The 15,134-nt window shown below is 54.8% G+C and overlaps 5 protein-coding genes across 5 annotated transcripts; 2 read left to right on the top strand and 3 right to left on the bottom strand.

Moving 5' to 3' along the window:
- Window positions 1–1,165: 1,165 nt before the first annotated feature.
- F5144DRAFT_320391 (uncharacterized protein) lies at window positions 1,166–2,192 on the top strand. The gene is made up of 2 exons (XM_066784036.1): window positions 1,166–1,499; window positions 1,568–2,192. Exons 1-2 carry the CDS (start codon window positions 1,351–1,353, stop codon window positions 2,001–2,003), a joined length of 585 nt encoding a protein of 194 aa, XP_066642062.1. The 5' UTR covers window positions 1,166–1,350; the 3' UTR covers window positions 2,004–2,192.
- A 692-nt stretch (window positions 2,193–2,884) lies between these two features.
- F5144DRAFT_549945 (uncharacterized protein) lies at window positions 2,885–3,817 on the bottom strand (the record flags this gene model as incomplete). Its single annotated transcript, XM_066787609.1, has 1 exon — window positions 2,885–3,817. One exon carries the CDS (start codon window positions 3,815–3,817, stop codon window positions 2,885–2,887), a length of 933 nt encoding a protein of 310 aa, XP_066642061.1.
- Window positions 3,818–4,066: 249 nt separating this feature from the next.
- On the bottom strand, window positions 4,067–8,148 carry F5144DRAFT_579751 (uncharacterized protein). Its single transcript, XM_066789341.1, has one exon. It carries the CDS (start codon window positions 7,993–7,995, stop codon window positions 4,504–4,506), a length of 3,492 nt encoding a protein of 1,163 aa, XP_066642060.1. The 5' UTR covers window positions 7,996–8,148; the 3' UTR covers window positions 4,067–4,503.
- A 710-nt stretch (window positions 8,149–8,858) lies between these two features.
- F5144DRAFT_320347 (uncharacterized protein) lies at window positions 8,859–10,704 on the top strand. Its single transcript, XM_066784035.1, has 2 exons — window positions 8,859–10,207; window positions 10,263–10,704. The coding sequence occupies exons 1-2, from the start codon at window positions 9,198–9,200 to the stop codon at window positions 10,291–10,293; spliced, it is 1,041 nt and encodes a 346-aa protein (XP_066642059.1). The 5' UTR covers window positions 8,859–9,197; the 3' UTR covers window positions 10,294–10,704.
- A 92-nt stretch (window positions 10,705–10,796) lies between these two features.
- On the bottom strand, window positions 10,797–12,125 carry F5144DRAFT_594623 (complex I intermediate-associated protein 30-domain-containing protein; the record flags this gene model as incomplete). Its single annotated transcript, XM_066790602.1, has 3 exons — window positions 10,797–11,554; window positions 11,620–11,915; window positions 12,109–12,125. The coding sequence occupies 3 exons, from the start codon at window positions 12,123–12,125 to the stop codon at window positions 10,797–10,799; spliced, it is 1,071 nt and encodes a 356-aa protein (XP_066642058.1).
- Between the last annotated feature and the right edge of the window lie 3,009 nt (window positions 12,126–15,134).

Here is a 15,134-nt window from a genome sequence, read left to right as displayed (position 1 = left end):
GGGTTCAGCTGCAAGTGTGTGCGTGCGTGTGTGTGTTCTAGCGAGTCGACTCGCTGTGACTCGGAGGTTGGGAACAAAACAACCCCGGATTTGGGGCTTCTTGGATTGGATTTGCTGGGGCTGCACGGACTTGCGAGTAATGCCGGTCGATTTGCCTGTGCGTGCGGCGAATCTGCAGCGCGCCAACATGCAGAAAATCAGGGAAGGAAATGACCTACCCGTCAGATCGGACAGGGCGGCGCTGCCTTGAGTGCTTGTCAAACTGGCAAAGCAGACGGCGCAGTTCTCAGACAAAGGAGCAGCAGTTCGTGACCATTTTTGCGACAATGTAGGCTGGGATAACCCGTCCTCGAATACTTTGGACGAGTCCCCCTTGGTTACCCCTCGCGGTTTTTGCCACAGAGAGGAGGTGAGTTCCGGGAGAGGAGGAGAGCAAAAAGACCCTGAAAGTCGGGCTATTCTGTGGATTTCCAGGTTGTGTGGTTGACCTCCCTGCCTTCCCCCGGGAATGCCGCGAATATGCCCCACCATTGCCCCCAACACGCCCAACCATTGCAGGAAGTTGCTACTCTGATGCTGCACCTGGTGACGGTGGGGCAAGGCAAGGCTGCCTGAGGATTCTCGTCCCCCGCCTCACATGCGCACATCTCCGTGGATCGCCAACGCTTGTTGCGCCGCATCGACCGCATCCGGGCTCCCGCCGTTGGGAGCGAGCATCGATAGGACCCTTGAATGCAGAATGACGATGCCAAGGCCGTGACGAGCTGCGACGCCGTGATCCCGGACAGCCAAAACACAAGCACCGCAGTAGGCACATGCCGCAAAGAGCGCCAACATTTTAGTGGTTCTATTAATACCCAAAACGGACAGGAATCGCAGCCGAATCCTGTATCACTGGAACACCACGGCATCTCACCGCTCATCTGACCGTGGAGATCCATGTTAGGTAGTTATGGAGTTGCCCAGAAACTGCCCAGAAATTGCCCGAGATTTTCGCTTGCATCACCCGAATTCATCAATGTATGTGTGTGCAGCAACCCGCGATGCGCGCCAAGGCCGTCCCCGCAGCGCGCTTGGGACTCGCACGTGGGGGTGCTGGTTGGTCGCATGTAACGTTAGCGGAAGGTTAAACTATCCGATACGGAGTTACCCTGCTGTAATTTACAGACATCGGAATCCGACAGGGCCTCCACAGGAAAGAGGGTTAGTGACCTCATTGTCGACTTTGTCTAAGTGGAAAGTTCTCGCGTCAACCGCATAGCGGCATCTCATTCATCCAAATCCCACCTGCTGCATGCATACAGAGTACATACATGCCCGCTGTACGACAATCACAATAACAATAATAATATGCAGCTTCTCAGCTCGAGGCTCGCGTTTGCGGAGCGCCATCTCCTCAAACCAAAACTCATTATCAAACCCGTAGGCAGCCAATCCGTGTCAAGGCTGTGTTTCTCAACGTCACGCCAAGTACGGGCCTCGAATCAGGTTTACGCCTCGTGAGTCCGAGTTGTGCCTCATGTCTCATGTCTTCGGTCGATCGGCCGGAACCTAACACACATGCCAGTGTTCGCAACCTCGACCAATTCCACACTTACCAGCTCCTATCTTCTTCCTCACGGACACCGCTGCTGACCCTATGGACGACCTCGTGGTGCTCCACCTGTCGCATCGTGGAACCCCTGATCCAAGAGCTTGTCAAGTCTGGTGTTGGCGAGGCCGAGGGTGGCGTGGGTTACTGCACCGTCGAGTTTGACGCCCCGGATGTCATGTCGGCCGGGCTAGGTCTTACCTACATGATCAACACCATCCCGACATTACTGAGTTTTGACGCCGGGGAAGCGCAAGTGCAAACCAAGGTCTCTGACGGGAGGAAACTGGCAGACCGGCAGTTCCTCGAGGAATGGATCAGGAACGAGGCGAAACGGCAGGGTAACCGTGGGGGTGGAGGACCAAGTGGCGGGTCCAACCTTCTCGGTAGCATTTTTGGTAGACGATCATGAATGATCCTTTGGCCGATGCCGGTATTGTGGTAGCGCAGAGCCGGGCGTATGCTCTGTCAATCCGCGGCTAGCTCGGCCGGGTAAGACGACTAACTCTCTCCGGACCTACATTAGTGTACGCTGGGCAACCCCCCCCCGATCTTCGTCGGAAATAGTAGAGAGCGAACATATTACAAGTAGATAGCGTCTATCTACACCACACAGTTGTCGATAGATTATCAGCAGCTTCTTCCGGTCCACGACGTTGGCCTAGACCGCAACCTACCCTGCGGTACAACCAATAAATAACGTTGGCATCGGGTTCATCTGAGACAACGGGAAGCTTAATATCCACCACAGCCGAGAAGTTCGAATGAGACATGTATCGTGTCCGATGGCCTATCGAAGCTTCGCACAACCTTCTTTTGCTAGCGATCTCGTTGCTCGCCGCCTCGGGCTAAGCCTCGGCGCGTGTCCTGAGTGAGACCTGCAGGTCAACAAAGAAACCAATGCCAGGAAACTGTTAACCGTTGCTTGAGATTGAGATATCGCAGTAAACCACCGATATCGCCTTTCTTGTGAGACAGGTCCGATGCCACCAGCCAAATTACCACTCTCGCAAAAGGCAACGCGCATACTGGGCAGCCGAGTTGTCCGAGAGCCCCCCCGAACCACCCCGAGTCTTCCCCGAACACCGTAAACACTCTGCAGAAAATATCCCATGTGTGCGCCGAACTCCTAAACCTCGCCTAGCCGGCCCTTAGACAAATCAAGCCCATCCCGCCCAATCGAACCCATACCTTACCGTCCCCCCTACGCCCATTGTAACCCCCCAAACCATGACCATGTTAGATACTGTCCGTAGAACCCCAGACAAACCCCCGAAAACAAGCCGTTCACCCTTATTGCAAATCCAACACCTGCCTCAGCACCGTCTCCGACGCTCTATACCACCGGCCCCTCGCCTCCAACTCATCCTCGACCCCGCCCTGCGCACCCTCCCTCCTCCTCTTAGCCTCCCTCGCCGCCGCCTGACTATTCGCCCTCCGATTCTCCAGCACGCCCACCTCCCCCCTCACCCGCTCCACCTCCTTCCTCTTCCTCGGCACCTGCCCCCCCACCACCTCCACCTCCCTCTCCAACCCCCTCAACTCCCCCCTCCGCCCCTCCACCAACGCCCTCGTCTTCCCCAACGGCATGCTCATCTCCGGCCCGACCCCCGCAGCCCGCAACAGCTGATGCTGCGCCCTCAGATCCCGCACCCGCTCCTCCAGCCCATCAATCTCCGTCGGCAGCGCCCTCAACACCCCCAGCTCCTCCTGCACCGCCTCGTACCGCGCCGTCAGCGCGCGCCCTCGCACTTCCAGATCCGCCACCATCGCGGCGACCTCGGTCTTGAGCGCTTTCAGCGCGGCCTTGGCCTCCGCGTTGGCGGCCTCGAGGTCGGCGTTCTCTTGGGGCGACACGATCTGGGGCGGGTCGCCGACGATGGCGCGGATGAATTTTTCCTTGGTGACCTGCTCGACGTAGGAGAAGCGCAGTTTGGAGAAGAGCTCGCGGTAGTGGGCGAGGTCGGCTTCGAGGGAGGTGGGGGTCGGCGCGTCGAGCGAGGCGGTCGATACGTCGGAGGTGCGGGAGAGGGTAGTGGGGGCGGCGGTGGTGGTGGGGTCGTTGTCGGGGTTGTCGGAGGAGGAGAAGATGGGCTCGCTGAGCTTGATTATCGTGTATGCGTCGCTGCCGTCGCCTGAGGCGGACTGTAGGTCATCGAGGGCGCGGAGGACTTTGGCGGCGCGTTGTTGGTCCGGTTTGTTGGGGGAGGAGGTTGGATGTAACATGGTGTCTGTTGTGCCAATGCCCTTCGGGTGGCCTTTTGCCTTATGGGTTATATCAGTGTCTGCGTAGCTCTGTCGTCGTGGTGTTTGGATCGCCAGATGTTGTTTTGTTGATGAGGTTGCCAAATTGGGACAGTGGGGTGTCGCTGAGAAGAATGACCCTAACCCTCGCCATCTCGCCCACAAGCTGCCGACACACAACATCCCTCTCGCAATGGTGATGAATCCCTTGCTATCCAATACTTTTGGTATATCAAATACTTGTGCAACAATCTACCACTTTTTATTACTATGCTAGCCCGCTGTTGACTGAGTGAAGCAGAATGAACTCGGCACAGCCGTGTTAGAGGAGTAATAACCCATGAACAACCTCAACATAAAACTAACTGTATTCGTCAATACTACAACAATCGTCTATTGACATTAGGACGAAGACAAGTAGTACCCCTGCCGCCGATAGCAATCGCATCCCTATATGAATGCGCCGTGATGTCCTCGCCTGTTGGCAGAGGCCCGTCTTCAACACTTGAAATGACGGGATAGACCGGAGCAAAGAGCCCAAGGAGAAAGTCAAACAGTACGCCCTCCCAAGAAGACAAGCCCAGAAATCATAGTACAGTTCAAGCAGCGCCACCTACTTTTCACCCTCTCTTGCCGACATGTTGCCGCCACAAAATGCTCGCAGCCGTCTAATGCAGCCCTTCCACAAGCGAATAGGGCTGGTTCTTCATATACCCATTTCCGTACTTGGCCGTGATCTCCTCGCCGTCATTGATATCCCTCAAGGCAACAAGCATCACCCTCCACCGCCCGGTGATCTTCATGGTCTTAAATGCCGCCGATGGGTTCGTGCTGTGGTTGACCTTCCGCACCCAGTTGCCCATCCGGGCAGGATAAATCTCCGCCACTGCTTCGTCCTCCAGGTCTGGGCGGCAGAGCACCATGGACCAGCCAGGGGCGCTGGAGCCCAGCGGCATCAGTTCGCCGACCAACTCGCCCAGGATAACGTGCGCTTTGTGGTGCCCCACGGAACGGACGCCGGGTCCCTTAGAACCGTCGTCTAAAATGCGGGGAACCTGCGGCACGTTGATCTCGGCGCAGCGGCAGTAGTTTTGTGGGCAAAGACCACAGAAGGCGTCGCCAGGCATAACAACGCTGGGGTCGGTCGGCCAGAACCAGTGCCACCTTGCCGGCCGAGACCAGTGGGACCTCTTGTGTCCGTCGTAATGGTTTGCCTTGAGTAGGCGGAACGACACCAAAAGGGGCGAGATCTGATCAACGGGAAGCCAGGTGGTGGTGGTGCTCTCCCAGATAAACTCCGGGAGCTCTAGGCATTCCCAGATGGACTTTTGTAGGACGGCGCCCGCGCCGCACAGTTTTCGCACAAAGTCGATGTCGAGCTCGGCGTGGAACCGAGCAATTTCATCTTTGAACAAGGCGAGCTCCAAACAATCCCAGTCGGCATCCATGAGGCAGAGAAGGCCGTCGTAGTCCCCGCAAACCGTAGCCCAGCACTTGCCTTCTCGCAAGTAGTCGTGTAGTTGCGGGCGCCTCGATTCATCCCATCCCAACGTCTGCAGCATCCCGTTCATGAAGTTATGGGGTGAGAGCTCCCCAGGTTGCGCCATGGCGTGTTCGACACACATTGCCACCTTCATCTTGAAGAAACGCGCAAGGAAGAGGTGCAGTTCTGAATAGCCATGGGCCGTGTCCTCGACTGACCTAGCGAGCCCGAACCTACCCAGGACCACGGGCGCCAGCTTGGAGTATCGTCTCCATTCTCGGACCAGTTGCGCAAGACGATCGAATGCTGCTTTACCGCAGAGTTTCTCGGCAGCCAATCTCCCAGCCCGACCAGATTCGCGGTCTTTCAACATCGTCGAAAGGTGTTCAAAGGCAGCTGTGACGGACCAGTCTTGGGTTGCCGGGGTTGCTGGTGTTACTGGGGATTCCACTCTTTGCTTCTTCAAAGGCCGCGAAACAAGCGCGCCATCCTCTCTATCGCGATTTATCATCCTTGCCGTTTTCCGTAGAGGCGTCAATGCTCTCGTCCCTGTTCTAACGTCTCCACGATAGCTCGTGTCCTGCAGTCTGAGGGGAGGGACTTGCGGGATGATTTGGGCGGATTTCGTGACAGCGTCCGGAATGGGGGTTTTTGTCTCTGGTGGAGAGGGAATTCCTCCCATACTACTCTCTTGTGATGCCATATTGAGTTGCTCAGGGGCTCGGGGACTAGCTGGCATGCTTTGTTCCGAAGAAATACTTGAGTGTGAGGCGAATTGCGAGTTCGGCGGCTGGGATTGTTGTACAACATTGCTCTGGGGGTCCAATGGAGGCAGCTCCTCATCACTGTGACTTGGGGTATTCGCCGATTGAGATCCCTTGTGGGTTTCAGGAATTGTTTGCGATGGTGACTGTTTCGCCAATTCCTGCTTCGCCGGTGCATTGCTTTCAGGAGGAGGGGTGACCGATTGCATAGGCCGTAAGACCGCGTCGGCTCGCAAGTTAGCAACATGGTCAATGGCTTGGGATGGGCGCTCGTCCTGCGATCCCGTGGTCTCGGGGGTGCGAGGTAGTTGCTGTTCAGCAGGGACCGACGGCTGCTTGTCATAAATTCGAAAGTCGTCCGCAGACATGGCGAACTTATCAGGGCAGAGCCGATCGCAGAACTTGTAGTTCGGGGGCATGTCCGGGGACGAGTTGTACTCCAGGTTGATGGCGATAGCGTAGTTGGGCCCAAGGTTCAAAACCTGGTGATACGTCCCCGGCTCCGTCACGACAGCTTGCCCCGGCACACAGTAATCGAGCGTGTATTCGACGCCCCATTCGTCGAGTTTGGCTGGCGGGATGTGGCGGCTGAGGTGCCTCACAGCTTGTGAGCATCGGCGCATTTCAGGATACTCGATGGCCATCCTCTCCTCCAGTTTCTTGGCGAAGGCAGGTTTGATGAAGCACCAAAACTTATGCTGCCCAGAGCGGAGGAGGTTCTCGGATCGCACATGCGCGTCCTCCCTGTGCATTGTTGTGATGGTCTTGCCCGTGAGGTTGAAGTAGACATATTGCGTGTTGATGCCCTCGAGTATGGTGCGCCCTCTGCGCCGTAGCTTCTCGCCAGGAGAAAGCTCGACGTCCTGAAACAGCGGGTTGCCGATGATATACGGCCGGTTCCCCTTCGGCGGATCCGCGGCGGAGGAATTCCAGAGGTCCTTTTGCTCTGCCAGGGACCAGTCCATCTTGGCGCTCATGGGCAAAGGGAGATGTGGCGAAGTGAACTTAAACCTCTTTCCGGTATCGACCTTTACGAGCCCTAGTCGGTCGGACTTGTAACTGAATGAAGTCGCATGATCTTTGCTGGGACGAGCCACCTTCTGCACGTCGAGTGGTGGGAGGCCCCGGACTTGGAGCTTGAAATATCCCACATCTCGGACAGTAGGGTGGCTCGAGTACATCTCCAGGAGCTCCTCATTCAAGATATGGATGTCTTGGTAAGTGCAGTCGAACAGGGGTGACGCATGGCCAGATGGCAATGGGCTTTTATAAACAGAGCCATCACTCAATGTGATCCCACATGGAGGGGAACGTGGGAGGGGGCAATCCTGGTTGATGGCGGAAGGAGCCGCTGGGATGGGTGGTGAGAGAGCCAATTCGGGCTCCGCTTTTGGAACCGGAGCCGATGAGCGATCGATGGTCGAGTGATCGTTAGTGTTGTGGTTTTGGTTGACCTGCAATGTTTGACACTCGGGTTGTTGGCCAGCGGGTTGTTGGTTATCGGGTTGTTGGTTATCGGGTTGTTGACCAGCGGTTTGTTGACCAGCGTTTCGTTGATCAGCGGGTTGTTGATCTGCGGGTTGTTGACCAACGGGCTGTTGGTTTGAGGGCGAAAGAATACATTGTGAGGCTGGAGGAGTACTTGATGATGCTGGAGGTGTGTCGAGCCCGCGAACCGCCGATGGGGAGGATGGGATGTGAGGTACGGCTAACTTTCGTACATCATCCAGGCCGACATTCACCTGATGGAGGCGACCCAGGAAATGTTGCAACAGGTCCCGTCCGGCCTTCGTCTTTGGCGGTTGCACCTTGCGACCAGAGGCAATGCCGTGATCAAGATACCCTCGCAGGGCATCGCTGATCTGGATCACCTCGCCGCTGATGGAATCGACCTTTTGCTGGAGGGCGTCCATCTTGGGTGCCACGAGGCGGTGGTGAAGTCAGAGATGGAGGTGCCGCAATTGATTGGAGATGTGGCAGCCGTGCTCGATGTGGAAACTGCCCTCTGGCAATTCGCATTTGTTGCTAACTACCTATAGTGGGGGCCGCCTGAGGGGCTTCTAAAAAGCATGTCCACATGGGGCCGTGCCCGTGTCGAATGGAGGGGCACCCAGCCTCCTTTTAGGCGCATGTGTGGAGGTCGGCTGCTCCAAAGGGGAGCCCGTTGCTTGTGTGGTTCACTTTCCAATGTCGGACTGCCGCATCATGGAAGTCTTTCATATCGCTACCTCCATACCTGGGCTTGACGGGAGCTATGGATTTGTGAAGTTAGAGAGACCGAACCGCAATTGTGAAGAGGTCACAAAGCAATCATCCTCAAAAACATCAACGTTTCTATATCGGGAGATCACTTTTGTTCCTCTTTGTACTCCATTAGCGACTTTATCGATGGTGCTTGTATTGTATGTAATCGCTGGGTGTTCAATGACGTTGTAGTCCCAGAGACACGGGGTTGGGACTGCCCGAGCAGTGCATTCTGGGTCAACGACAGCCTGGGTTGGTACCTTGGGAGTGCCACCTAGCGTCTCAAATTAGCGACAAGGACAAAAAGTTTCCAACCTCCATACCGAGTGAAAACAGCAAAGTAGCCATACTCATATGTGAGGACTGCCCTGGTTCTAGAAAAGGTCTAGGTACCTCCCTCGCTCCTAAATACAAAAGTACTCAAGGTACCTACATAGTTCCAGGTTGGCTTTAGGTTACTTCAACGACTTCTGGTTGTCTGTGGAGCGAAGATCCCGCGTGGGGTTCAGCGGGAACGATTGGCGAGTGGAGCTAATCGATACGGAACTCAAAAGCGCTTCCCCGTGACAGACCTCTCTACCCTCACCCGGCACGTCCCAGCTACATATACTTACTTCAACCACGGGTCCGCCTTAGAAATTCTCCTTCTGTATATTTTCCAACCACCCATTTAGTTTTACTGGCCGATATGGAGGCGCGCCACTTCAACCATGATACCATCCTGACTGACGATGCTGTCGCGGAGCTGATGGCAAAAGAGGCGAGCGACACGGCCATCAAGTACTCTTCAATGGGCCTTGAAGCGTTCAGGTCGACGAAGTCAGTACTCCCGGGTCCAGCACGGTCGAGGTTTATTGGACTCCGGTAACTCATGTCACACAGACCGGCGAACAAGGCGAAGCCCAACACGCGCTTCCTGGGGCGGATCATCAAAGAGACGACGAACCACAATGCCGCCCTCCTAGCAAGAGAAGCCGCAGAAGCCCAAGCACGACTCAACAACTTAACCGAAGCCGAAGAGAAGAAAAGGCGCAAGGTTAACCCCAGTGCCTCGGACCTAAGACGTCGACAACTGGGCGATATATCCTCAATTTTGCAAGGGCGAAAAAAGCCTAATGGAGCTGAACGAGACGAGGGCCGTAGGCAAAAAGACGAGATGCGAGACAAAGAAGAGACGAGAGACCGCTCCCGTGACCGGGATCACCGACGCAGCAGGCACAGCACGCGGCAAGGAGATAAAGAGGAGGGGCAGCGGTCGCGTAGAAAGCACGACGACCGAACAAGGGACGAATACCACCGCCGCAGAGATAGGTCACGCTCGCCGCGACAGAAGGCTCGCAAGCACCGCGATCGGTCACCGCTCAGCAGTAGCGACGAGGACAGTCGGTTGCGCCATTCGAAGTCGCGGAGGGGCAAGTCCGGCAAGGATCGTGACCTGATGGCTGGCGAGTCATCTCGGCGCAAAAGCTACGGACGGCTACTACAGGAAGACGACGAATTTACAACCACCTCCAAGACTAGCGGGCTGGCCGAGGGAGACGAGTCCGATCCACTCGAGGAGCTTATCGGTCCAGTACCACCGTCAGAAGCCCCTGTCAGGACACGTGGAAGGGGTGCCATCCGAGGCGCCGCGGCAATGGATGGTCGGTTCTCCGAAGACTATGACCCGGCCTCTGATGTCCAACCAGAGGAGCCGACCGCGACCGAGGACTGGGATGAGGCAGTTGAGACATTCCGCGACCTGCAGAAATGGAAACAGCAAGGCGCGGATAGACTCCGGGCAGCTGGTTTTACCGAAGAGCAGGTCAAGCAGTGGGAAAAGGGTGGGGAGAAGGACATTGATGACGTGCGGTGGAGCAAGGCCGGCGAGAAGCGCGAGTGGTAAGTACTGGCCCTCCTCCCTTAAATTGAGGCCAGGGCCTAACGCAATGATTAGGGATAGAGGCAAGGAGGTTAACGGTGCTTGATGATTATGAGGACTGGATTATGTGCATCTTGACGGCGTTTGGTATAAACCGGACGGTTTGGGATAATTGCATTTGTATGTTTAGGTCTCATGGCAATGGGTTGTTTAACGGCTTTGGAAAATGGGAGGATTCTGGATGTTTGTTGGGAAGGCGTAGGCAAACCAAACGGCTGTGGCAGGCATCGGATAACATTTTCTTGGGCATCGTTTCCTCGCCGAATCTAGGCATGACTTGGTGCGTTCGTGGGCGCTAGGACAATCCAAAGTGCCATGGTGCCAATGTCAGACTTCCGCATTTAGACCCTGTTATTCGTACAGGTCAATAGCCAAACGGCTCAGTGATATACATGGATATGTTAGTCGGCTGTTGCCAACGCAGTAGACTGCCCAAGTCACAACCGCAACAACCACGCCCGGCTCGCCTGTCCTTAACCCAATCTCGGGTGTAGCTCAGCGCCTTCAGGAATCGTTCTCCATACAACCGTGATATATCCTCCTCTCAGCTCATTTATCCCCCCAAGCAACCTTCTGCCCTTGTTTCGTCTTCAGCTTCCCTTCCTTCGTCGTTGACGCATCCTCTGCTCCCTTGGGCTTCGATGACGGCAGATCCAACACACTATCCGCCTCCTTCTCGCTATTCGTGGCCCACATGCGCTCAATGCACAGCTCGAACGGGCCCGGTATCCTGTCGGTCAGGCCGATACCGATGGACTTGACCTTTTGGCGCATGATCTCGGTCTGGGGCTCGACGACGAAGCCGTAGTTGGTACGCACAAAGTCGTTCCACTTAATCAGCACCGTCTCCCACTCCCCCGGCTTCTTGACAAAGAGCCGGTGCTGGTGCAGATCGGTGGGGACGACCGACTCTGTCTGTACGTTGATGAAGTAGCTGCGCCCGTCCGACTTGACGCGCAGCGCCAGGTACACGTAGGGGTCGATGTTGTAGAGGCTGCGCCCGAATATGGTCGGCGGGCGGTCCCGTGTGCGGAAGGCTGCGTAGCCTGTTCGCTTGATGTCGGGTCGGTCTGGGGGGAGTTCGGTGGAGATGTTTCCGTGGAACTTGGCATAGCCGAGGGAGTTGGGGGATGGCCGTTGGATGTCGGAGGAGGCGGGTGGCGAGGGTATCCAGTCGAGATTCGCTTTTGAGAAGCCGCCAATCTCTACGTCGGACATAAGTTTGCAGTCTTGTATCGATGTCGGGCTGCGGAAGTTGTGGAGTTCGTAAGGGGCCGCGCCGCCCTTGATGCCCTCGAGGCTGAAAACTGTTGGTAAGTTTCCCGGTTAGCGACGCCGGATAGCCAGGGCTGAACCAATGGTCATCACATACCAATGTGGGAAAGCCTCTTGAACTCATCGACGCTGCGGCCAATGAAGCCCTTAAACAACAGCGGCCGTGTGGCCTGCATGATGGGCGAGCTGCGGTGTTGGGGAGCGAGGGAGGGGATGCGACCGGAATCTTCTGCAGCTACCGGATGGATAATCTTCTGGTGGGCGAGAGCGCCAGGTGATTCAAAACCCTGTGCATGTCCCCAGGGCCATCGGCGTAGTCTATTTTGGGGAGTGAGCTCGAGGTGCCCAATCCGTCCAATTCGATCTTGTCCAAGTGAAGCTTGTGTAGATTTTCTGGAACGTCATCAAGCAACCAAGCAGCAACATTGACGACAGGGGTGCGACTCTCCCCACCAAGCACAAGAATTGTGGGTTCCTTGAGCTTGGCCACGTGCTTCTTTCATGCTTCAAGAACAAACAGTCTGCCACCCATCTACAAAGTAGTTCAAATTGTCGGTTGGGCTTGGTAAAATATAGAATCACACACAGAGAGATGCAATTCATTGGAATCGACCTTTTATTAACTTGCCTTGGTTTATCAGTGTTAAGAGTTACCGAGAATAGCAGTAAAACAAGTGGCTTGATACAATGTAAGGGCAGATCTTAACTTGAGAGAGGGACATAATAGAAGTGGTATTGGTAGTAGTTTCAGAAGCCCAGGGAAGTAACCCCATGAGATCCAGCCAGGTGCCAACTTCGACAAGTCACAAAGCCTCTAAATCAACCCCCATTCTTGGTCGTGCACGGGCCATATCTCTTGTGTCAGTCGTGAATGGCACGACATCCTCCAGCAGTGTCATGTGTGTTGGCCTTTTGGCAAGTAAACTGGACCATACCCATTCGTACCGTTGATTTTAGAAAGCCTTATTGCATGTTGTAATTCTACAAGATTGTTGGGTTCACTGTGTCGTGTTACTTGACTAAATGTTCCTATTTTCCCAGTTCGCAAAACCCATCCTTGACCTTGAGCAGTCTCTTGGGCCAAATAAACTTCTTTTATACTGCAATATTTCCTCAATTCACAGTCCATAACATCCCTCTTGGTATTGAGCTTTTAGCTTCAAAGGCCGTTCCCATCTTTCATTGTCTCTAGGCCAAGGAAAAATTGTAACGGGCTGTGCCCGAGGTGGGCCTCGGTAACCCTCGGCCAGCTCACGTACAAGCACGGTCCACCGAACCCCTGGATGAAGCTATTCCCAGTTGCCCCACAGCGCACCGAACATTCTAGCAATGCGCTCGGGCCATCGCGCTCGCGATCATAAAGCAGCCCCACGAGCTGCCAGACTCTCTCATCTTTCCTTTTCTTCTTCAAGCTTAGTGTACTCGTAGAGTCGTCACCAGTTAGTTGCAATATACTCCTGGGACCGTTACAAAAATAAGAAAGGTGATTTAAGTTCATGTTTTAACCACAACTCTGAAAACCCGGCTTCAAACCCTTGTGATTCAAACTTGAATTAATTGCCTTTTAAACTAGCCTCCTAATAAACCAAAGTAGCATATCCTGATTTTGCACGTTAGCTTTGGTAGCTTTCATTCCCAGCACCCCAGTTGTGTCACGGTTATGGCCGCATGCAGGGTCCCGATGGAGGGCGCGTGGGAAGCGTCCCCAGCCAATCATTAAAGATGGGTCCCGGACCAATCAGCAGAGGAACGAGGGGAACGGCTACCGTTCCTGAGGTTCCTCTATAAGGAACGAAAGGAACGGCCACCGTTCCTGAGGTTCCTCTATAAGGAACGAGAAGAACGACCAACGTTCCTCACGTTCCCAAGGGAAGAGGTACGAAGGTACCTAGGGGCCTAGATAGTATATAGTCACTCGTTCTGGAGAGCTCTGGGAGTTCTCCAGTTAGCAATCACAACTACAGTTCGCTACAAGCTCGCAAGCCTACTGTTGAGACAAGTCTATTGTTGTGCACCTTTTGGCTGCACCGAACCTAAGCATCCTTTGCAAGATTACCTTGACTGAACCCTAACAGGATAGGATCCTAGGCAGGTTCGTCACAAGTTGGGTATGTGCCAGTGACTCGGTGCTTTGAACACTGCCATCTTCTTTTGTTGCACTGAGTACCACTTCCCAGATACTGTTTGACTCACTGGTAACCCTGATCACGTTGGCTCACTCTTTACAACACCTTGTATTACCAGGCCATGAAAGAAGTTCGTGTTTGTCCAGATAGATGGGTAGACAGAGGGGTTCCATCCGATCCTCCCAAGACAACCCCAACCATCACTGCCCAGTGATTCAGTCGACACTCAACCTGACGCTATGGCCACCAGGTGGTCACAAGTTGACAAGCGACAACTAAGGGGCTCCTATTCTTGGCATGTCGTTGACAACATCCATATAAATATAGTAATCAAAACGCACTGGGCACCCCTGAATTATCTCTGTCCAAATGCGACACTAAGAAAGAGGACAAACAACAACCTCACATGTGTCCATGAATAATGCCCCTTAACGCATCCACACAACCAGGTTTACTCTGCTTCCAAGACCTCCTTGACTACTAGCCTAGACCTTCACGCTACTGAGCATATCCGATCCCCATCATGCAAGACCTTAATGCCAACCTGTGTCCTCTGGGTGACCCAGACTCTCAACAGGCCCTATTGTGTTGCTACCTCACTGTTGGCGTGTCAAACCAAGCAAGGCGGACACGCCTGTGCTATTGTTGTCGCCGGCCGAATCAGCCCACAAGCGGGGCCGGCACGCCGTGCCCAGGGCCGGAAGCAGCCTCCGAAAATCAACGACAACCGATACCCCCGTTTGGATCCTGCTCCGTCATTCGCCGCCGCTTACACGTAGATACTCCAGAGCCAATTTTCCCCATTCGCCGCTCCTATTCTCTCAAGCTATTCTGAGCTCCAATCCTGATTGTGCCCTTAATTTCTCTGGTGGGCATAAATATTAGAAAAAGTTTCCCATCTTCTTCCTCTTCTTCCCTCCACCACACGACCCAAGACCAACACTGGAACACTTTCAGTTCCAAACTGCACTCAAAGGTGAGCAAGACACTCCCCTCACTCCCCTCATGCCCTCTGCACCACCGCTTTGATTTTGAACGACGCTCCTGTCAAAGAGACTTGCTCTCTGGGCTCTTTTCTCCTCTGTGTCTGCTTTTTCTGCATCTGGCGGCCACGCTCCAGTGCTGAATAGCAACCTGGGAGGAACTAGCCCTCTCTGCAAAGAGCCGAGTACCTCAGCGAGTGCTGGCCGACTCCCCCAGCGTTAGGGCTTTTCCGGCCTGAAACACGAGGTCGTCAGGCATCGCCAGCTGCTCAGGGTGCTCAAATCACCCAGTTGCACCTTCCTCCCCTCCCCAAACATAAATCACCCTCCCCTCTTTCGGTTCCTCTTCAACTTCTTCCCAAACTACCACACAATCCCCTCCAACACCGAGCCCGAGTCGAGATCCTCGATCCTCGATCAGGTTGACCGCCATCAGTAAGATCATCACCGCTCCAACATCTTCCTCCCACACCTCCTCCCTTCCCCGTTCCCCTCTCTATCAT

This window comes from Chaetomium tenue, assembly GCF_020726465.1.
Source record: "Chaetomium tenue strain MPI-SDFR-AT-0079 chromosome Unknown F5144scaffold_5, whole genome shotgun sequence".
NCBI classification, from domain to species: Eukaryota; Fungi; Ascomycota; class Sordariomycetes; order Sordariales; family Chaetomiaceae; genus Chaetomium; species Chaetomium tenue.
Note: the sequence above shows the minus strand (reverse complement) of the source record. Positions and strands in the feature narration are given on the sequence as shown.

Bases quoted from the DNA above. Each gene is read 5' to 3' on its own strand.
- F5144DRAFT_320347 (XM_066784035.1), top strand. From the start codon at position 9,198: ATGTCACACAGACCGGCGAACAAGGCGAAGCCCAACACGCGCTTCCTG. The intron at 10,208-10,262 runs GTAAGTACTGGC...CGCAATGATTAG, and splicing joins GCCGGCGAGAAGCGCGAGTG to GGATAGAGGCAAGGAGGTTA.
- F5144DRAFT_579751 (XM_066789341.1), bottom strand. From the start codon at position 7,995: ATGGACGCCCTCCAGCAAAAGGTCGATTCCATCAGCGGCGAGGTGATC.
- F5144DRAFT_320391 (XM_066784036.1), top strand. From the start codon at position 1,351: ATGCAGCTTCTCAGCTCGAGGCTCGCGTTTGCGGAGCGCCATCTCCTC. The intron at 1,500-1,567 runs GTGAGTCCGAGT...CACACATGCCAG, and splicing joins TCGAATCAGGTTTACGCCTC to TGTTCGCAACCTCGACCAAT.